Source organism: Carassius carassius, chromosome 47, assembly GCF_963082965.1.
Source record: "Carassius carassius chromosome 47, fCarCar2.1, whole genome shotgun sequence".
Lineage (NCBI taxonomy): Eukaryota > Metazoa > Chordata > Actinopteri > Cypriniformes > Cyprinidae > Carassius > Carassius carassius.
Window position 1 is genome coordinate 2,464,712 of NC_081801.1, and position 24,369 is coordinate 2,489,080.

The following is a 24,369-nucleotide window of genomic DNA, read 5'->3' on the forward strand; positions in this document are numbered from 1 at the left end:
CACAGCCATTGTCTTAATTAAATGTTTATTTTATTTCATTAGACAATGTCGTGAATAGGATTTTAATGCAGATTAATTGAGAGCTGGTTATGTAGTCTTAATGGACAGCGTTTCAGTCATTATAATATTCATTTCGTTATCTGACAACAGAAACATTAAATTATAATAGTAAAAACAGTTTAATTGAGATTTTGGCTGCAAACTCTTTAATACATGTAGCTAATTTTGTTTAAAGCATTCTTTTAAAGATTATTTGTATAAAAAAGTTACAGACTGTTAAAAATCTAAATTAATGCTATACTGTATGGCTATTGCCAATCAAATGATATCAGTATCAAAAATCCATTTTACTATTAATTAAAATCAATTTACATTGTTACTATAATTGCATAAATGATGTAATGAAAACAAAATTATTCTCTGCCTCAAATTATTATTTATTGAAGTGTTGTTTGTATAAAATGAATGTGTCACATGCTAATGTGCCAATATTTGGGAAAATATTACTCTTAATCGCGTGATGCTTAACTATTAAGTTATAAACAAATAAATAAATACAAATAAAAATCTTGTACAGTGGCATTTTTTTTATCTTGCATGATGCTTGGGTTGTGCAAATGCCAAAGCTTGGCAGAATTGACTATTTTGAGAGGGACAGACTTACAATCTTTGGTCAGTTTGCTGCCCCCAAAAAGTATTACTTTCAAAATGTTAGAAGAATTTTACAACCTTTTTTATTTCTATTTTGGTCAGATTGTTAAAATGACACCACACGACATCATTTTTGTTGTATAATTTATTAAATTTCAGTGTTCTTCTTTAAAATAAATATATGGTACATAATAATGAGCTAACAAATAAAAGTTAAAGCAAAGTTTTGTACAATCCAAACATATACAACAAAAAGCCCTGCTCACAGGAGTCCCTGGAGTGCATACATTCTTTACTGAACACACACAATCAGTGGCAATGTGTTTCTATGACAATCTGATTCTTTAGTGAAAAATTAGGAAAGTACAGTAATACTGTCAGCAGCCAGCATGAATGCATAATTAAAAGTAAAGGTGGATAATACAGAAGCATTTCATCGTAAAACATTTTAAAACAATGAAGAGTTGAATGTCAAAATCTACACACACACATACAGATCAGTTGTTATGTGTTCACTGCATTGCACTGCTAAATTGAGTGTCAGGTATGAACAGCAGCATATGGAGATGTATTGTACAGTATGAGAAATGCAAAAAAAACAGACGCGCTCTTACACACATTCACACGTACCTGTGTAACAACAGCAACCAAAATTCATAGTTCAAGTAGTGGGAGTGTTGTCTTTTGTTCCTGCGTAAATGAATACTATGGTAAAATCAAACAAAAAAGTGTCACATGCAGATTCCTGCCTAAAAAAAAAAAATAACACTGAACGATGACGTAATCCTATAACACATTCAATAACTCTGTCAATCAAACATCAAGCTCCTCCCACTTCTGACATCGTCAGCTCTGCTTGTTTCACAGCGCAGTGGCCAATAGGAAAGCAGGAGGAATCTTGTAGACCAATATGATTTTAGGAGGCCTGCTCATTAGCAAAACGTCAGTTTAGGAATGAAATATTATCCAGTGGCCAATCAGAAAGCAGCGTATCGTTCCAATGAGCCAATAGGAAGCAGGATCATTTTCTCTTTGACGTGCTCGGCCGCTTGGCCTGCCACAGGTGGCCATGGATGGTGAGAGCATCTACGCTGACCGAGACAGACTTGGCAGGGATGACGTTGAACTGCTTGCGGTCGGAGCTGTATTTGTAGAGTCTGTCGATCATTTTGCGGCTGATGGCGCGTGGCCCCGTGCCTTTGAGCTTGACGATCTCCTCTGTTTCAGGGGAATAAATGTACAGTGCCCTGAACTGACATCCACCATCACGGAAAAGGATTAAGAGGTGGTTGGACTCGCACCGCTCGATTTCCTGTGGAATTATGGCAATGAGTTATTACATACTCAAACATATCCAGCTGTATATACAGATACATATAAACTTAAGTGCTCAACAAATTTTTCAATTTTTATTCAAATGTTTATTATGCAATACTGTTTGGATAGTAAATTATCTATCTTTTTGTCTATGCCAATTAATAGTTTGTATAGTAATGGTTTAGTGCATACTGCTTTAGTTTAAAGCATTAAAAAGAATGTTAAACATGAAAAAGCTATATAATAACAAATCATGCAAATACAAACCCGATTCCAAAAAAGTTGGGACACTGTACAAATTGTGAATAAAAACAGAATGCAATGATGTGGAAGTTTCAAATTCTCTGAATCTTTGGATGATATTATGCACTGTAGATGATGATAACTTCAAACTCCTCGCAATTTTTTTCTGAGAAACTCCTTTCTGATAATGCTCCCAATATTTTTCGCCGCAGCATTGGGGGAATTGGTGATCCTCTGCCCATCTTGACTTCTGAGAGACACTGCCACTCTGAGAGGCTCTTTTTACACCCAGTCATGTTGCCAATTGACCTAATAAGTTGCAAACTGGTCCTCCAGCTGTTCTTTGTATGTACATTTACCTTTTCCGGCCTCTTCTTGCTACCAGTCCGAACTTTTTAGGAATGTCTAGCTCTCATGAAATCCAAAATGAGCCAATATTTGGCATGACATTCCACAATGTCTTAGTTTTAACATCAGATATGTTATCTATATTCTGCTGTGAATACAATATAAGTTTATGAGATTTGTAAATTATTTCATTGCTTTTTTACTCACAATTTGTACAGTGTCCCAACTTTTTTGGAATCTGGTTTGTATACTATGCACAGTATACATACTATGTATTGTAGGAGTAGAGTAGTATGATCACAAAACAGGTTTAAACAGCCTGAAAGTGTGCCGTCATAGAAACTGCACTCACCTCCAGAATGGCGTTCTTCTGGGCTTCATTGACTTTTCCCGCAAGACAGCAGTGAGCGATGGCATTCTGGATGATTGGTTTGTTGGACTTTGCACTAGGCTCCTTAAATAATCTGGGCCCTGAGGACCGAAAGGAAAAATGCAAACTGAGCTAATGGTGCAGAAATGTTTTATTTTGACTGAATAAACACATAATTCGGTATAAACACATTAAAGAAGGGCTGTAAATGTGTATAACTTACCATTATATTCTGCTACAGATGTGATAGATGAGGCTGTCGAGCCATTGTCCCAGTCTCGCTCCATGTTCCGGCTCGCATTTCGGCTCAATATGGGAAAAGATTCCACAGATTCCCCCCTACATTTGGGAATTATGTGTTTTAATCTGATAACTGCAGACACATGTCTAAACTGGAGGTGACTGATAATGCAATGAGTTACTAATAAATATATATATTTTTAAATAAAGAAATGTTATGAATTACAATGCAACAAACAATATAAATATTTTTCATTAAAACATATATAAATAACTAAAAATATATAAATTAAAAAACACAAGTGAATCGAAAATTAATAAAGTAAAATACATAAAAATACACTACAAATAAATTAAAAATAAATTAATTAAAATACAAAGTAGCTTTGAATTAGCTATCTGTCAACTCAAAGTGTGGTGTGATCAAATATATAAATAGAAAAATATACAAGTTAAAATACATGAATTAACAATAAAATAATAATAAATTAATGAACTAAGAATTTAATTAAAACTAAATTAAAAAAAAGAGTTTTAATAGGAATCACAGGTTTTTGAGTGATATGAGGGTGAGTAAATGACAACAAAATCAACACTTTTGGATTTTTCTATCCCTTTCAGTCCAGAGAAGTGGGCTGTACACTGATGATGTCCTGTTCCCGCTCACCTGTGTGAACTGGCCCCTCCTGACGCCACACTGTCACCTTCAGTAGCAGCAGAGGCCAATGAGAGAGACGATCCAGAGGGAGCAGAACAAAGACTAACCGCTGGAAAGAAGAAATGTGATGTTAAAATCAAATGTAGCATGTATAGATGTACAAATGAATGCATGTCAAGTCAGAAATTAATATGCTGTTTTAAAAGTAAAGTTTTCTTACGAGCAGAACAGGAAGATTCAGCACGATGTAGTGATTTAGGGCGTGGCCTCCTGTTACGTGGGCGTGGTTTACTCACACCCTGTTCCTCCAGAAGTTCTTCCTGCTTCCTGCGCAGGTACTCCTGTTTGATCAGCTCCCTCCGAGCCTTTTCTTCCTCTTTACGCACACGTTCTTCCTCAGCTTTTCGTCTGAAACAAACATACACAAATTACATCAATTGTATCCCTTCTACAGTATTTACTCACACAGAGACAAACTGGATCGACTGTGACCGATACCTGGCTTCATCTCGTTTGAGCTCTGACTCCACCTCCAGCTGCTGCTTACGTATTCGCGCCTCTTCGGCCTTACGCTGCTGTTTGAGGAGGAATGCTGCCCTCTTCTTAGCCAGCTCATCCTCCGCTTTCTGATCATCCTACATACAGAAGGGAAAAATAAAATCACAATAAACAACGGTTCATGGTGCTGAAACTTTCCATTTTATAACGCAAAATACTATTTTGTACAATACATTATAAAAAAATAGAAACACAGAATCATTTTATAATAATAGACTTAAAAAATCTAATAATAATCATCATTTGCAAAAATGCTCTGGTACCTTAAAGAAGAAGCCCAGACCAGATTTTTGTTCACCATCAGGTTCTGTGCTAGTTTCAGACGGTTCAGCCAGGTCAGATAGGTCCACTTCAATCAGCTGTGCTTTCATTTTGTTTTCCTCGAACAAAACCAGATTGTTCTCCTTTCCATAGCCGCTGGACTCGCTCTGCTCTGGGGTCGGATCACCAGGCGACTGTTCCACCGTGGGGAGTTCGGTTTGGGGCGAGTCGAGGCTGTCGGCACGTTGGACTGCGGAGTCCTGCAGTCTAAAGGTAGTTTTGCGAATAATTCCTTTTGAGCCACACCCACCCTCGTTAGCTCCACCTTCTCCCTCATTCTCAACCCGGGGGGTCCTGCCATTCGGTGTCGGAGCACTTGGTTTCACTGGTGGATGACTGTTTGCATCTTTGCTCAATTTAAGGTCGCTAGGTTTCACCCGAGGTGTACGACTTGAGCTGAGCCTGGGAGGACGTTTGGTCGCAGTGGAAAGGGTTTCTGTGAAATGCACGGAGAGGCACGACTTAGTCTCGGTTTGCTCCGGCATGTGTTCGTTTAAGGGCGGCACAGTGCTCGGTTTTGTTTCCTGCGGGGACTGGATAGTCTGTTTCATGAGAAAGTCCTGCTGGAGAGACAGTTGCATCATTTGATGCTGTATCGCTCCAATTGCTTCGTTCAGGAGCTCAATAGAGCGGCTACATTCGCCAAGATCTGGTTCTCCGCTCGAATTGCCCAAAGCCCCCTCCCCTCCTGTTACACTCAAACGATTGTCCTTATCCTTCTCTACCGGCGTTTCTTTACACTCCGTGTCTTTTTCTTGGGCTTTCAGAACCTCAACGCATGAGTCATCCTTCGCAAGCAGTTTCTCTTTAAACCCAATTTCGGTTTTGAGTGGGTTTGGCAATGTGTCGCTCCTCCCCTTTTTAACAACATGCAAGAACGCCGCTTTTCCCAGCTGCAGCCGTTGACGAGCTGAAAGGTTCTCCATCTTCCTTTTCTGCATCTCAATAACGCGCCGTTTCTCCTCCAGCTGCATGCGAAGGTGTACGAGTTCTGAAGCGAGGCCAGGTCGGCCACTTGGCGTTCCCGGACTCACGTCTGAGGGGAATTGCGCGCTTTCGGATCCATCAGGAGTGGTTGTCTGCGAGCTCCCAGTGCTGTAGCAACCATCGGGGAATCCGACTCTATTCCTGCGGCGTTCTGCGAAACTTGTCATGCGGCCGGTCGACGTGCTGCTGGCCTGTGACAACATGCTGGGGCAAGGACTTCCCCGTCCACTCGTGTCTTCCTTATCGTCGCGTTCATGCAAGCAAACATCCTCGCGCAGTTTTGCAGACTCCTCTTCCTCTCCAGGTCCCGCACATTTCCTCCCGGCATGCATCAGAACTGCTTTGGAAAGCTCTTGCTCCTGAACCTCTATTTCGTCATCTTCCTCAAACTCTGAATCCGAGGCGATGTCTTCCCAGCCTCCGAGCGGACTGTCCCGCACACTTTCCACGTCGTTGTGCAGGAAGAAGCATCCGGGAGATTGTGCTCGAGAGCTTGCTTGCTCTTTGCTACCGACTGGAGTAAATGTCTGGTTGAGAGGGCATTCTGTGGGTGTATACGCCCCCCGGCGTCCCTGACTCCTCCTCTCTCCACTCTCCTCCCACTTACTAATCCCCGATTTCTCCTTATTTGGTCGTAGAATTGCAGGTTGCAACGGTTCCAAGAAGAAACTCTCGGGTCGGGCGTCTCTGGATGCAGATGCGCCCTCTGAATTAATCACAGCCAGTAGTTCTTCCTCTTCTTCCTGGTCATCGTAATGATGTGTCTGGGGGAAGGGCTGACCGTTGATGCGGTGTCGTGGAGTAATAGAGATAACGTTGGAAGCTAAACTGTCCTTGCTAATGGATCGAGCCAAGCTGATATTATCGCCACATACACGTTCCCAATCCATCTCCATCTGAGAGATCGGCCTGGGAAAACGAGATACAGAGATTTGAGATTTCAACAGGTTAGTCATTCATTCTAGGACTGGGCTGTATGAATCGTAAAATGGTAGAGATTAGTCAACCTGTAGAGATAATGCAATTTCCAAATAAAATGAGAAAATAATTATATGAGAAAGCAATAAAGTCGCATTTGTATTTAATTTACCATTGCCATCATAAGTGTCAATTTTTTTTATTATTTATGCATCAACAAAGCTGAGTAAATAAGCTTTCCATTCATGTATGGTTTGTTAGTATATGACAATATTTGGCCGAGATATCACTTTTTGAAAATATGGAATTTGAGGGTAAAAAAAAAAATTCTAAATAGAGAAAATAGACTTTAAATTTGTCCAAATGAAGTCCTTAGCAATGCATATTACTAATGATAATACATTTTTTATATATTTATGGTAGTACATTTTCAAACTTTTTTCATAGAACATGATCTTTACTTAATATCCTAATGATTTTTGCCAAGAAAAAAATCGAACATTTTGACCCATACAATGAATTGCTGGCTATTGTTACAAATATACCCCAGAGACTTATGGCTAGTTTTGCAGTCACATTTCACAAAATTTCTCACACCATGATATATTTTGGTGAGACTATCCACACATAATTAATTATTTATATAGTCTTATACTATTTATTTTGAATTAGCATTTACTGTATTTGTAAATTTTCAGTTTTCATTGTAACTTCAGTTTAATTTTTAGTAATTTTATAACTTCATCTTCAACTTGTTTTATTTCAGTTAATTGCCAAAACAATTACTTTTTTTTAATAATTTTTTTATCTAATATTTATTTGATAAAATATTATAAAATATTTTGAAATAAAGATTTATTCCAATAAATAAATAAATATGTGTGTGTGTGTGTGTGTGTGTGTGTGTGTGCGTGTGTGTGCGTGTATATATAAAGCTGAGTTTTAAACCTTTAAACCTAAATTTTGACCTGACCCTAACCTTTGTTTCCTTTCCATCCAGGCGAACTGTGATCCAAGCATGAGTCCATCCATACGAGACAAAGAGTTTGACCTGTTCCTGAGCTCTGCTCACAGAATGACAGAGAAAGATTAAAAAGATAGAGTGGCAACTGATCAGTTTAAACAATTTAATTTATTTAAATGCAATATTGGGCTAAAAGTTTGATTAGAAGATGTAGTAACCTGGATTCTCCTCCCCCTGAGCGGGCTTCTGTTGTCTCTGCCACAGTGGGAGGAGCGGGTTGGAGGGGCTTCTGTTTGTTCTGAAAAAATAAATATTGGTTTAATAAAACAATGAGTGTAATGCATTCGTGAAATATGTACTGCAATGTGCAACAGATCTTTAGGTACTTCAAACAGACTTACACGGACAAGGACTCCTCGGGGTGCAAGTAATACCGCATACAACCGTCAGGAGTGGCAGCTGTCGCCAGCGAATCGGCTGAAGGGGAGGGAGTTAAGAAGCTTCGCTTGGTGGCATTGGATATGGGCACATGGGGGCGGGAACTCTTTGGCTGAAGAGACGCTCTCACTGTCAGATTGGAGCAATGGGTTGTCAATCACAACATAGCATAACAATAAAGAGTGAATGAATCATGAGATGGAGATTTTTAGATTGAAACAAAGTGTTCATCAGAAAACTAGTGAGGTTTTAAGACTTGGTTCTTACCATCTTTAATCTCTTGAAGGTCTCTTGGCTTTACGAAGTCCGGCTTTACTACTTCGAACCACCAAAAGAGCTCGGCAATGAAAACCATCAGGTTATGCTGGAGGAACAAGAACAAGTCAAAGACTGTAATGCACAGAGCTGTTTTCATTTTTCACTTTTTTGTAATTTATATTATTCTCAAAGGTAATTATTATAATTTTTTTACTATAATGCAGTTTATCTATACTAAAATGGAATTACTGTATTTTATTTAATTCTATTTTATTAGATTTTAATAAAAATCTGCATAAATTAAAGGCAGTACAACAAATAAGACAATCATATACAAATACTTTAAAATGTAATTAATTTTAATACTACAAAAGTAAATATGAGTAAATATAAATATACACCATATTTATAAATATAGTATTTCTTAATATTTTGAATAGACATTCTATTTTATATTTGCACTTTATTTCCACTTTTGCAATTTTGGTATGGGCTTTTGCCATTATTATTATTTTTTAATATTTCTGTTTCGCTTTAATTTATTTTTATTTCAGTTTTTGTTTCAGTAATTTTAGCACTTTACATAAAAAAAAATATCTATTTTTTTTCAGCTTTATTTCAAATAAAAATATTATAAATACTTTTTGTTTTAGTTTATATACAGTAAATAAATATTAAAGTATAATTATTTTATTATTTAAATACATTTTATTTTATTTGACTTTATTTAAATAAAATATGCATATATTAAATCACCCATGATGTACAAATTATTTAAATTGTTTATCCAATTCATCTAATTGAATTGTATTTTATTTTATTTCTTTAAGCATGGCAGTCTAAAAGTATACGTAGATATGTTTTCACTGATCTTGGAGTGATGCATTCTGGGACTGTTTAAACTGAAGAATGCATGCAGTGTTGCTTTATCATTTGCTTTTCGTTTTTTTTAGAAGGTAAATGCTGTATCTATAATTTTGTATTACTGAATAAAATATATTTCAGTACAGACCTTCAGCACTGGTGGGCCGTAGAGCAGATCTTCAGTGTGCAGGTAAAAACACCTGTTCAGGTATTCGTTAGAAAACTCCCGCAGCAGATGGATGTTATACACACTGTCCGACAGAGAAGGCACCTCCTTCAGACATATATCTAATAGAAAAGAACAGCAGAAAAGACATTTATAATGTTACAAAGTATCATAAATGCTGTTCTTTTGAACGTTCTATTCATCTTGATTTTAATTGTTGAGTAGAATTGATTGCTACAGTTTACATAAGAATGAACTGACATGATTATTCTGATCATTTGTGGCCCATTGTGTGTGTATATATATACCATCTAGCCTCATGTATTCAGGGCAGTAGAAGTGAATGACTGCTAGCAGAGCCGCTCCATCACAAACATCCTTCATCAGATCCTCAATCACAGCCAGGTGTGGGAACAGATGTCCGGTCAGGTGTTCTCTACGGTACCGTACCTGAGAGAGAGCAGGCATGGGCTTATAAAGCATCAAACACACCCACAGTCTCTCACATACTCCGTCATACACCCACTTTAAATATAACGGTACACTCAGAAATGAAAATCTTGTCATCATTTAATCACCCTCATGTCACTCCAAAAACATTTTTGTTCATACTAAAAAATAAATAACATTTTCCATGCAATAAATGTGGACGGTAATTATGACTGCTGAGCTCCAAAAATGACAAAGTTGTAGTCTGTACAACTTAATGATAAATATATGACTTTATATTAAAGCACAACCTTCCAAGTCTTCGGATGAACAGATTGAGATGTAATTTGCCCAAGCTTTGAAATTTTTTTGCATGCTTACGATACACACAGATGACAGAATTTTCATTTTGAGGTTAATAAATAAAAATTATTTTCATGCAACATTAGCTCCATATGTGTGGAATGTGTTGTATGACAGTGGCTTCTATGCATCAATACATTTCTCTCAATATAGTTAACTAAAACTGCAATTAAACAAACTACAAAAAAGAAAATTGTTACTTAAAGTAAAATGAATGTTTAATGAAAAGTTACTTCAACATTTAACTTAATGTACTTAAATAACTAAAACTGAAACAAAAATAAAAACTGCTTAAATATGTAAAAAACTAAAACTGACAAAAATGACAAATACACAACAAAATTACTAAAATGAAAATGTTAAATTAGATTACACACACACATTGTCGTATATATATAAAATATTAGTAAATATAAATTAGCTGATTTTATATTATAAAATATGTGTGCAAAGATATGTGTAATTAAAATTGAAAAGTACAGTTAAAATTAGTATAATTAGTCCTAGGCCTTTACAATTAATCAAATTTCTAACTGTCATTACAATTACGGATGACACAATTATGTAATCATTGAAAGGTGCAATTACAAAAAAAAATTGTTAAGTACATTAGTTAAAGTTACAAAAGTTACATTATTCTGCAAGCTTAAGATGTGTTTTTATTTCTTTCCACAGGTTTTTGTCAATTGTTTTCATTTTAGTTTTACTATAGCTTTATAATACCATGAATATTTGTACTTTTAAAGAAATCAAACCAATATATAGTTAACATCTGAGGCTTAATGCTATAGAAAAGCAATAAAAAAATGCCATGAAGAGCTTTCCAGCATATTTATTTTCATATAAAAATATGGCATGCAGTTGCTTCAAACAGCTATAAAGCTATTAAAAACATTCAATGTATATACTGATGATTATAATTAATCACAATCACAATTTCAAGGGAATAATCAACAGTTATGATTTTGAGACAATTATGATTTTTGTCATAATTGTGGAGCCCTAATTAATACATTTAAACTAAATCTTTAAAATAAAATATATATCATTTTATATAATAATATACCATTGTAGAATGACTGGATGTGTGGATGCATGAGAAGACAAATGATGCAAGGAGGAGTGAAGTACTGAAGAGTGTGTATGAGATGCCTGCTAGGCCCTGAAGGACTCAGATCTACATCTGGCCTTTCTTTGTAATTACTAAACAAAGGCACTGGGTTTGGGTTCATGCAGACCTCTAGTATGCGTATGTGAGAGAGCATGAGCACTGTACCACACGAGAGAACTCCACCGGCTCCAGCATGCAATGGGCCAAAGCGTTCATGAGATCAGGCTGAGACAGACAGAGACAAATTGAGTGAGAGATGGACTGACGGATGAACGCATGAGATGCACATGACACACACACACACACACACACACACACACACTCAACATCTAGTGCCGTTTTCACGCAGCGTGACGGACGCAGGGGGCGCGGTGGCACTTACAGGCACGAGCTTCCAATACCATTTTGAGGGAGACTATCCGACAGGAAGGGGCGGGACAAGAGAGACAAACAGGAAGAGCATAAAGGTTAAACGTCGAGCTGAGAAAGAGGTGGAGGGAGAAGAGAACGATCAGATCTAAACGAATGAAATCTGATCAGAGAACAGGGTTAAACCGTGTAGTAAAATGCACAGTGAGTGATTCAGCCAATCGACGAGGAGAACACAGGCCTGCATGCTAACGCTCTGGGTGCTGTTCTACTACTGGATGGTTTGGAGACTCGTGATTGGTCAGACCTTCTGATGACACGGCGAATCCATCAGCGGCTGCTTCATCTTCAGTTCCTTGTCGGAGAGCTCTCTCGTCTTCAGAATCACCTGCAGCACACAAATTTTCAGTTTTCATTTTTTTTTTTACATTTGTAGTAGTTTCTATTAAATATATATTTTATATATTTTTTTATAATTATATATATTTATTATTATTATTATTATTATTATTATTATTATTATATATATATATATATATATATATATATATATATATATATATATAAATATATATATATATTTATTATATATATATTATATATTATATTATATTATATATTATATATTATATTATTATAAATTATATATTTATTATATATATATATTATATATATATATAAAATTATTATTATTTATTTTTCTTTTTTATAAAAATTAGACATCTTGCCTTGGCAGCTATCTGAGATAAGTTTTTAGATTTTATTTTCAAATAATGAAATGTTTTTTTTTTTTAATCTTTAGTTTTAGGTAATCATAATAACACTGATTTCCACTGCATCTGGACACTGTTCATTTCAACATTCTATTCATCAAAGAATCCTGAAAAAAGGACAATCATATTCCTATTTATTTAAAGGTACAGTAGCAAAAATAACCTGTTTAATTCTAAGGCTCAGAAATGGTGAAAATACAATTAAACTAAATTATAACATGTTTGGTGCAAAGCTTGACTAACATTATATTTGAACTTAAAAGTGCTCCCTAAAGAGATAAATCAACCTCTGACCTTGTTGATCCAGAACAGCATGGCGTCCTCCATATCGAAGGGAAGCTCTTTAGAGGGGCAGAAGGAGGAAAAGCGCTTGACACTCGCCACGACTCTCTCTACAGCCATCATCTCCACCGTGTACGCCATCATCAGAGCGTCTATCAGCGGGATGTGAGAACTCTACACACACAAACACAAAACACCACCACTGTACAGAGGATTCTGTGGATAAATAACACGAGGAAAGAATGACTACTGACTAAAACAAACATGTTTAAGTTGAAGTACTAAAATTACCTAAACAAAAACTGAAATAAAAATAATGTTAGAAATATAGAAAAAAAAGCACATACCATTACTAAATTACTCAAATATTTTTTTATGAAAATATAGCTAATTCAATATATTTATAAATAATATAATAGCATTGAAATAATACTAAAATAACAATTCTGAGAAGTTGCAAATCTGAAAGTCCTAACTGTGTTGTGATGTGTGTTTCATTGATTTTGGTCAGAATATATGTAAATAAAGAGTACATAAAAAAATGTGTAACAAAAACTGCTGGAATACTGATTTATAGTACCAATTATATATACAGATTTTCTAGTAATATCCAATATGTTTTTTTAAAATTGTAATTTATTATATTATATAAAAATATATTAACAATATATAGTTCAATGCTAAATATTATAACATTGACCATTTCTTTCACTTCGATATAACATGTTCTCAATACATGCATTTTAAATGAGAAAGTAGCATCAGTTATCGTCTCACCAAATAATATGGATATTTTGCATTAGATGCAATTTTAATTATTTAAAAAATAATGAGTCAAAGAGAGAAATATATTAAACAAGACATTCATAAATAAATAGCTGATACACAATATGGTGTCAACGTACTGTGCATCCCTGGGTTATTTTGCTTTTATGAATTATATTAGTCATAATTTGCATTTAGAATGCTAAAATGGTCTGAATAAGAAGTTAAAGAGAATCACATTTAATGTGTACAGTAATCTAGCAAACAGTGCACAGTATACAGAGATCTTACTGATAGAAACACAGTGTGAGCAGTATGAGTAATGTGAGTAGTACGAGTAGTAGGCCATTCCAGACATACCCTGAGAAAGAGAATCTCTCATCAAGATAAATGACTCAACAGATTCAACCATATTAGGAGAAGATCACTGACGCTCAAAAACACACACGGCTCTGAGTCACTCTGCACGAACAGTGTGTGTGTGTGTGTGTGTGTGTTTGTTCTTCACACAGCAGAAGAACAGAAAGTGCACTGGCTGTGTTTAAGTCAGAAACACACTCTACATGAGAACATAAACACAGACGGCGCCTCACTGTCGAGGAAACAGCGCTCCCTGCTCAAGAAGCTCATTTTGAAGCGGTTTTATTTAGTTAGCTGCTATAAACATGTCTACCTTCTCAGTGAAAACCTCCTCAATCTGACCATAGATAGAAGAACTACTGTTGATGTTTGGTTGACCAATCAGCAGAAAGGGGTGTTTCATTCCCACCAACATGTGGAAATCAAATATTCAAGATAGATTTATCGATTGTATAAATGAAAAATCAACCCAAATTCTTGAACACACATACACCTACATACACATATATATATACACAGTAGTGTGCAAAAGTCTTCGGCCACTAGTATTTTAACCAACAAAAAATTGTTTTGCTGTAGTGTCAGTAGCAAATATCAGTTTACATTTCCAAACATTATTTTTGCCATTAATTGTAATAATCCAGTGAGATTTAAGTTTGCACAAGGCGTCTGACAGCAGCCAGTGCTCCACACAGAGATCTGATCTGATCATCATCTTCAGTCTGTCTGAGATTACATGAAGAAACAGAACAAACTGAGACAGACTCAATCCAGAAGAACTGTGCCAATGTCTCCAAGACACTTCAAGAAACCTGCAAAGCTACCTGAAAAACAATGCCCAAGTGCACCTAGGAAAAAAGCTTTTTTTAATACATAGTGTGGTCGCAGCAAATGTTGGTTTTAATTTAGTTAAGTTAATAGAAGTTAATTAATAAAATCTATTTATGGCATTATTTTTGACGGCATCCTCACTTTACAGCATTTTTACACAAGTGCCTAAAACTTTGCACAATATTGTAGCTTTGCAGGTTTTATTGAAGCGTTTTGGAATTATCTGTAAGTATATATATATATATATGTGTGTGTGTGTGTGTGTGTGAGAGCTGTATTTTTTTATAAAATACAGCTAACACAAAACACAATAAAAACCTAACATCATTAAAAAAAACAAAAAAAAAACATGATTTTCGAAAATTTGAAAAAACAGAATCATCAGTTTTTGCAAATAAACTCTTCATATATAAATTCTGCTTTCAAATTAATCAAAGTTTGTCTTGGGAGCAGTTTTCTTGTTGAATTAACACAAACTTTGTTGATAATTGAGATGAAGCTAGTTAAGAAATTAAATACAACAAATATTAGATAAAAAAAACAAAAACAACTGAAATATTGCCTTGGCAGCTAATTTAAATCCAATTTTATCTAATAAAATTACTGAAACTAAAACTAAAAAACATTTAAAATTTAAACATAAAAACTAATTCATAATATTAATAAATACCAATAAATAATTACTAATAAATACTATAATAATATATAAATAATACCAAACTGCTGGGAAGTTATGAGTTCAGGAGTCATATTTTCCATGTGATGTGCACTCCAGTGATTTGATTAGAACAAATGGAGTAAATAAAATGTGATTGTTCTTTCTTTCTTAGAGCTAGAACAGCAAACTGAAGAGTAAATGATGTGCTGTCATGTGGTGATATTCATGACTGCTCTTCTTATTAATATAATCATTCTGCAAGTTAGTGAATGGAAACTAAATGAAAGAGACTTTGTGTTTGGGTGTATGTTGATCCATTAGAGAAACACTATGGATGTTTCCACTGGCCTACACACACACACACACACACACACTCGTCTGGCTGTGGCACTCCATCACCCCAGAAGGTTTTGGACAGATGGTCCTACTGTGCCTGAGTTCTGTCCTCAGATATACCTCTCCAAATCTCACTCACACACACACACACACACACACACACACACACACACACAGAGAGAGAGATAAAACAACAGAGTGCAACAGTGACCTCTCACTTTCAGCAGCCTGGGTTTAGGAAGTATTTTTCCCCATCTATTTTCTCTACAGAGATTTCAAACTCAATCCGAGATGAATCACAACATTAAAATCTCATTTCAGGAAAAATATTAATAAGTGAACTACTCTAATAAATCACATAAAAATGATGCCTTAATATAACAATACTGATTTATCGACTCATAGTCGTCAATTATAGTAATAATCATAATAATAATATTCTTATATAATTTTTAGACATATATTTTTTTATGTATTTCATTATATTAATATATATTAACAATATATAGTTTATTGCTAAATGTTATTTTAATTTTTTTATTATATACACAAACATGCATTTATACTTAGAGAGATGAGAGAGAGAGAGAGAGAGAGAGAGAGAGAGAGAGAGAGAGAGAGAAAGAGAGAGATAGATAGACAGAAAGACAAATAGAAAGAGAGAGAGAGAGAAAGAGAGAGATAGATAGACAGAGAGAGAGAAACACAGAGAGAGAGAGCGAGAGATAGACAGATAGATAGAGCGAGAGATAGATAGACAGATAGACAGACAGATAGAGTGAGAGAGTGAGAGAGCGAGAGATAGATAGACAGATAGAGTGAGAGAGCGTATTTTATATATATATATAAAATACTTTTTACATATTTTTTTCTATTTTTATGGTTTTAGCTTTAGCTTACTATAATAACTCATGTTTGAGCTCAGCTCTTTAGTTGTGTTTCTGTTTCTGTGGTAAACAGCGGATTCCCTGATTGGTGGATCTCGGTTTAGGATTGTGGGTAGTTTAATTCTTCTGTAATTAAACATGAAAATTTAAAAACTTAGTTAGGTCGTTATTAATTAGGCTCTATCTGGAGGAAAGAAGTCAAAGGTGGAAGTCGCACCATCTTAATGGGGGTGGAGGAGAGGTCGTCGTGGGAGACCGGCGTATCGTCTGCTTCTCTGACACATATCCCGCGGCGTGCGAGCGTCTGGATGACGGCCTGATGGGAGCCGAGCGCAGACGCCTGGTCGCCCTTCAGCAGCAGCCCACACACCCTGCAGTAGAGCTCCGAGGACAGCAGCAGAGACAGCACCAGAGGCTTGATGTGCTCCACGCAGTACTGATCCGTGTAGAACGGGTCTCGCAGGTCCGCCGGGATGTGCTCTGACACACACAAATACAGAATTATAACAACCTGATACAACCAGCATAACCCTACTGACTTAATATTTATATTTGAATTACATTTTCGTTTAGTTTAAGTTGAAGCACTAAAATAACTAAAATTAAAAACTATATAGACATATTAAAATAAAAATAATAATAAAAAATCAATGCATATTGATATTTTAATAATTAGATTAAAATGTAATTATAAAATATTTAGATAATAATTATAATTTGTCTGTGTGTGTGTGTATGTATATATACATACACACACACATACATACACAAAAACTAATTATTTTAGAAAAAAAAATTTGTATATAAATATATAGAAAAAAATGTTAGGAAAAATATATAAAATACATTAACTGAATTATGAAATATAATGACTAGATTTAAGATTTTTTAGATATAAATGATATGCATAATATTAGAAAATAATTATAATAATACATGTAATATTATTTTTATAATAAATTATTGCAATGTTCCTAAAAAAAAAAAGTTAAATATAATTAATTTTTTTTGTTTTACATTTTGGGTAAAATGTGGCCTCTAACTATTAAAAGATTATAAGTGGAGAACTGACTGTAAGATAAAGATATGGAGATGTCGTACAGACCAGAAACAAAAGGTGATTTTAAACATCTTGCTAGCAAAACCAAACAACCAACACAATCGGTGCTAGGCTAATTATAGCTAACTGCTAAGCTAATGCGGCTAAGCGACAAGACAATGTTTATTTCATTTGTTGGCGTGTTTGACCTTGTTTGTTTGGATTCAGACGTGAGAAGACAGTGTGGTCAAGATGATAAGCAGCTTTAGTTAATTCTGACAGCACTGCAGATGGAAAACAGTCATCACTTATTACCGCTCTAATGCAAAACGCCACTTTTTCCTTTAAATGAACTATTTCTCTCTTACAGGTAGATTTTTTGTTTGTTTGTATACTCTTCCACTCAACCAAGGGTCATTCTGAGGTTTCATTAAATTAGGAGGTCAGAGGTCAACCGGTCAGATTAAAGCCTGAGGAAGATTAACAGTGGCTGACTGTCTAATAAAACCCGATGAGACACGTGTGTGTGTGCGTGTGTGTGTTTGTGCACGTATGTAAGTGTGCATTTAACAAATTCTACATAGACAACACTAAATAAAAACGGTGTGGTGTTTGTGTGACGGATCTGCTTGAAATCAAGCTGGTAACCTCAACACTTTCTTTTAAGATACACGCTCTACCACACACATTTCATTTTGCAGCAATAAAGAAAATAATCCTTAATCTTGAAATAAAGAATACTGAAATATATATATATTTTAAATATAAAATACTTTCCTGGGAGGGTTAGGGTTAGGTGTAGGGTTGGTGTAGGGCCATAGAATATACAGTTTGTACCGTATACAAACCATTACACCTATGGGATGAACCCACTTTTCACAAAAAACAAACATGTGTGTGTGTGTGTGTGTGTGTGTGTGTGCACTACTTCTCATTAATAAATAAAGGCTGACAGTCAGAAATGGGTCACACACACACGAGGGCTTCCCTCACAATGACATCTGACCACTCCTTCAACACTGGACAAAGAGCTTCAGAGCAATATCACATCAAATAGACTTTCTCTCTGCTTTAGCTGAACAGGCAGGTTCAGGTCTGAGACACTGAAAACCTCTGAGAAAGGACAATCAGTCAAATACTAGAACTCAACATTACTCTCAACTATTACAAGTGCACGCAGCAACATTCAGATACATTGACATCATGTAAAAGCTGTTTTAGCAAATGTGACAGTGTTCAAACAGACAAAGCATTGCTCATCCACATATATTATGAATCTAAAACATTAGACAAATATGGGCACTTCATTTAGAGGTCATCAAGGTCAAAGAAATCTTACAGATCAATATGAATCTATAAGCAATAATGACAAAGCTTATTTCAAAGCTTATTTTAAATATCCATATATAAAATCAGACAAAAATTACATTTTTTTTTAAATATTACAATAATAAATTACTTATCGCATTGCTCTCTTTATAAAGTTGTATTAATATTATATCAAACTTCATTAGCATACATACAGTAAACTCACATAGAAACGAGATATTTATTAAATAGCAAATCTCAATTGCTTGATTTTTTATTTTCATTGCAAAATGTAACTATTATTGCCCAGCTCTTTACATGAAACTGCTTTGAACATATCAATATAAAACATCAGGCAAATAAGGATGCTAAATTTATATCCAGTTGGATTAATATTATATCAAACTTTATTTGCATATATATAGTAAACAAATGTAAAGCGATATGAACTAGCAAACTATATAAAGTCATATTTACTAAAGATCTTATCTCAAACTGATGTAACTATTTTCGCTCAGCTCTTTGTATAAAGTTGAATATATATATATATATATATATATATATATATATACACACACACACACACATTTATATTATTATATAAGAATTATTATTATTATATATTATAATGTTCATAATTTATAATATATTATTATATTAGTAATATATATTCTTGATCAACTCTAATCTGCTAAATTCAACTAAAAGGCATGAAGATATTACAGTATTATAAATATCAACATTCAAATTTTCTGTAAAGTGTATTATGAAACAGTGTATTATAAAATACATCCTATATAAATTAATCTAACTTGACACGGCATTCAAATCTTTGTCTGGACCAAAAACATTCAAAAATAAACAATGGTGTAGTATTTAAGCCATCATATCACTTACTGGTCATAATACAACCCCTGAAAATGGCAAAAACAACACCAATTTTGTAGGGAAAATTCAAAATAACCGACTTCCTGTTGGGATTAGGATTTCGTACCAAGAGACTTTTTTGTAGGTATTGGTGTGTTACATGTGTTTACCAATTTTTGTACATAAACGTGAAACATAGCTCGAGGCGCACACCGTTGAAAGTGTATAGGTGGCGCTATCGAGCCATTTTACCACACCCGATGGAATATTGGCCTTCAGATCTGTTCAGGCCAGGACTTTTATCACACATGTGAAGTTTGGGGAAGATCGGACATTTTATGCCTGAGTTATAACATCTTTTATTACCATGGCGAGACTTTGAATTTTGTCACGGCGCCATGGACACGCCCCTTAACGAAAACTCAAGATCTTCAAAATTTAACATTGCACAGGCCTTTAGATTATACTGACCATAAAAAGACATTGATGTCAAAAAATTTCTAGGAGTAGTCTGTCGAAGTGTAAAATATGTCACTTCCTGTTGCCTATAGGTGGCGCTATGACTATAACTGAATATGGGCATGTAAATATGTTCAGGTCAAGAGTCTTATTAAACATGTGAAGTTTTGGGCACATTGGACATTGTATGTCTGAATTATAGCAACTTCATTTTTCATGGCGAATCATCGAAATTCGCCAGGCCGCCACGGACACGCCCTTTAACGAAAACTCAAAATCTTCGCAATTTAACATCGCAAAGGCCTTTAGATTAGGCATACCAAATTTGGTGTTGATCTGAATAAGTTTCTAGGAGGAGTTCGTTAAAATACAACTCATGGAAATGGCAAAAATGACACAAAATTTGCTCATAATATTAAAAATAACCGACTTCCTGTTGGGTTTAGAATTTTGCTCTAAGAGACTTTTTTGTAGGTATTGGAGAGTTACATGTGTGTACCGATTTTCAGTTAACAAACAGAACTCATTTAGCACCATTCAGGGTTACAACGGAGACAAAAGTTAGCAGAAGGCATTGCACGCTCACACACCGGTGCTCTCCCACGATCACACACAGCTATTTCTGTCTGCAGACTGTGTGATGTAACAGACGCTGTTATTTCTGTCACGATTAGACTGAAGACGCTCTGCTAGAGGAAAAAACACACCACCATCATCATCACCACCACCTTCCTCCTGCACATCCAGGGAGTATCGCTGGCACAAACATTCATGCATCAATCACAATCATTTATTCTAGAGGCTCTGCTGAACTCCAGAGCACTGGGAGAATGTCCGCTCCTTTCCAAGCTCTCTTGTGGTCAGTGTAGAGCCGTGGTCTTTGTGGACTCTGAGAATTGCTGACGAAGAAGCAACACACACAAACACACACACTCCCATCCCAACAAACACACAACTTCTGCCACTTCAGAACTATTCCCCCATGCCAGTCAACATCTCACTGCCAGCATCCAAAGCAAGCAGTTCAATAGATGCTAGATACAATAGATACAGCAAGTAGAATTTTTCCAATTCAATTTTTTTTTCCACAAATAGCATTAAAAAAAAAAAAAAATTATATATATAGCTTTTTTTTTTGGACATGGTACATCTATGGTTTTGGGGAACTTTGGAGGAACCTATAAATATCATGATACTGGTTTTCAAACTGCATCACTTTTTGCAAGAGGGGGATTGTAGAGATGCACTCACCTTCACCGTACGCTTTGGCGAACAACCAGCGGAGGTTTGCTTCTATCTTGGCTCGGGCCGAGTCGTACATTTCCAGCGGCACGATTTCAAGTCCACCCTCAACCAAATCGGCTCTTCTCGGGACACTGTCCCCACCTGCAAGCGCACCTACATCCATCCTAAACACACGCGCATGTCAGCAGTTATTGAAAACATCTTAATGGAAAAGTTCCTGCAAAATATTACAATTCAGAAAAGAGTTATCCTGCAGAATGTCCATGCCCGTCTTTTATATATGATAAAAATGGTGAAGGGCAAAATTAATTACTTAATTTTTGTCTTCTAGTTTTCATAAAGCCATCATTTGTAAAAGATTGCATATATATATATATATATATATATATAGTATTTTTTTTTTTTTTTGTCAAATAGACTACTTTTATGGTGCTTTTTGGCCCATTTTGAAGCTTGACAATCATGATCGCTATGCAAAGTATTTTACTGCTTATGTCTTTTATCTTATCATTTAATCTTAAGTCATATATAATGCTATTTATACACATTACATGGTAAAATAAAAATAAACCATTGGGAAACACACACATTTAATATTTAAAGCCACCCAAATATTGACAACTCATCCAGGATTTAGTAGCACACAAAAAAATGTCCAAAAAAAAAAAACTCTGTGGGACGAAATTTAAAAAAAAAAAAATACTATTTTGTCTAAGAAAATAACATATGAATAAGTATTTATGTATACATGAATAGTTAGAGCGGCTTGGAAAAATGAGAGCAGTCTTATAATGAGGTGAAAAACAAACATGATGTTCTCTCAAAAATAATTTTAAATCTAAAAACAGATGCACATAATAAATATCCAAGTAAATAAATGTATTCGTTGCTGTCAACAAGTACCCTCTGCATATTTGACAGATGAACGTTCTTTGACTGTAATGGACCATGGTAAACACCATCCCTGTACCATGGTACTACCACAGTATTCAGCCCAGCCTTTGAATAAGGACAGTTTGCAGTCATTATAAAACCTACAATGTAATACTGCGAGTGTCCAAACACCAAACAGCACAAGACAGGCCTAGACAGACAAACCACCCTCCAGATCAGACCAAACAATGCATGATCTTTATGATGAAGAAATGATAGAGGAATAATAACCCTTCCAATAACCCGACATAAACCAGCATTGATGACAGAACGTTCAAATGTGATGAATGCATGTTTGTGAACACAAAGCAATTAAATCTGATGTTTGTCAGCGCGCAATCTTTACTGCAGGCTCTGCAAACGAGGGCTTATGAATGAACGGAGCTGCTTTACTACTATGACAGAAATCTAATCTGTGTGCTGCACCTGTGAGCGGCGACATCAGAGACGAGCCGACATTACCTCAATCCACGCGTCAGATCAACAATGAAGCTTTAAAGATGCGTGAATATTCCTGACGCTTTTAATGAAAGCTCTCGCGGGCGTCTGTTCTTTCCACTCCCCGCGCGGCCTCCGCTACATGACGCGCCGCGAGATATTCAGCAATTATGACGCAAACGGACAGAACACGTTTGGAAAACGTCCCGGTTCAAAAAGACACGTTTGCTCGCGTCTCTTCTGCCATCCGGGCGCTCGGTCATTGTCTGGCCGCCGTAGTCCTGAGAGACCCCGTGGCCCGTCGCTGTTTTTGTCGCTATGGATATATATGCAAGCTCATGAAGGACAAGAGCGCATGCGCGCGTCTACAGGCGCGTCCTGCAATAATAACAGGCCACACGATCGATACATTCCACAGTCATTATACAAAACTCACTTTTTCGTTTTGTTGTCTGAAGTACATAGACAGCACATTTGTCCAGCATATTGATCAACGGTCTGTTATTTTATAATAGTGCTTTATAAATAAACTGAACTGAATCTGTGAGCCCTAAACAAATTTTATTTGATATATTTACAGCCGATTGTACTTTTATTCTGATGTTTGTACAGCATTATTTCCCCCAGTCACTTATTTATTTAGCCTACTTTTGTAGTTCTTCTTGTTTTGTGTTTGCATAATTGTATAACAGCCTATAATTCATGGAATATTCTTTATTCCTTTACGTTTGTTTGTTAGCTTGTTTATATATATATATATATATATATATATATATATATATATATATATAGGCTATATATATATATATATATATATAGGCTATATATATATATATATATATATATATATATATATATATATATAAAATGTAAAACTATTGCAGGACTATAGGAAAACAATGAGAACTTGAATTTGATATTTAATAATATTTGTAGAATTAGCTGTATGCTGTTTATTTATTTTATTGTGATCCCCGACTATTGATTTGACCTACAAATCAATAGGCCTACAGTTAGTAATATTTTTACCATTAACATTTTTCACAAAAAACAACTTGAGTTAAAGGTTAATTCTAAAAAAAATAGCCTACATCAGTTATTTGAACTCGAACCGACATGAACAAAACTATTATTATAGTCCCTTAGTTAAGAACATTACATATTAAAAATATCTGTAATAATAATTTTTAATTAGCCCAGCTAAAACGGTGTTACGTCATAGTAAAGGTATGCATCTTAAATGGTATAAACAATAGCACTTGTGTTTTTTCGGCTCTGCAGCGCCTTCTGTAGCTGATGAGAAGCTCTGAGGGCAAAGCAGGACAGCATCAGCTCATCTGACTGGGGTTATCATTGACCAAATCCCTAGTGCATCCTTAACCTCACCCCTGCTGAGAATGAACCGTGGATTCGTGGCAGGTGACTGTTGAGCTTTAGTGTTGAGTGCGTGTGTGTGAGAGAGAGAGAGAGAGAGAGAGAGATGATTTCATAAATCAAGAACCATTGTTACATTGGATTGAAGTCTGATGCATCTGAACACGATTAGCCAAGTCTAAAAAACAAAACTGACCATCAAATAAACAAGTCCATCTGTTAACATAAGACAGTTACATAA

General features: G+C 35.3%; 1 protein-coding gene across 3 annotated transcripts; it reads right to left on the reverse strand.

Moving 5' to 3' along the window:
* Window positions 1-781: 781 nt before the first annotated feature.
* On the reverse strand, window positions 782-23,094 carry camsap1a (calmodulin regulated spectrin-associated protein 1a). Of its 3 annotated transcripts, none has more exons than XM_059541683.1 (19): window positions 22,779-23,094; window positions 21,390-21,547; window positions 16,683-16,945; window positions 12,641-12,802; window positions 11,881-11,961; window positions 11,370-11,429; window positions 9,610-9,751; window positions 9,284-9,423; window positions 8,281-8,377; window positions 7,977-8,142; window positions 7,794-7,873; window positions 7,591-7,675; window positions 4,649-6,602; window positions 4,326-4,462; window positions 4,048-4,235; window positions 3,837-3,936; window positions 3,153-3,268; window positions 2,912-3,030; window positions 782-1,963 (listed from the first exon to the last, which is right to left on the reverse strand). In XM_059541683.1, exons 2-19 carry the CDS (start codon window positions 21,544-21,546, stop codon window positions 1,673-1,675), a joined length of 4,338 nt encoding a protein of 1,445 aa, XP_059397666.1. In that variant the 5' UTR covers window position 21,547; window positions 22,779-23,094; the 3' UTR covers window positions 782-1,672. The 3 variants fall into 3 exon arrangements, with proteins under 3 accessions (XP_059397666.1, XP_059397667.1, XP_059397668.1); XM_059541684.1 differs by lacking the exon at window positions 11,370-11,429 and adding an exon at window positions 11,587-11,619; XM_059541685.1 differs by lacking the exon at window positions 11,370-11,429.
* Window positions 23,095-24,369: the final 1,275 nt, after the last annotated feature.

Bases quoted from the DNA above. Each gene is read 5' to 3' on its own strand.
- camsap1a (XM_059541683.1), bottom strand. From the start codon at position 21,546: ATGGATGTAGGTGCGCTTGCAGGTGGGGACAGTGTCCCGAGAAGAGCC. The intron at 7,874-7,976 runs GTAAGTCTGTTT...TTATTTTTTCAG, and splicing joins CCCGAGGAGTCCTTGTCCGT to AACAAACAGAAGCCCCTCCA. The intron at 3,031-3,152 runs GTAAGTTATACA...TTCGGTCCTCAG, and splicing joins ATCTGTAGCAGAATATAATG to GGCCCAGATTATTTAAGGAG.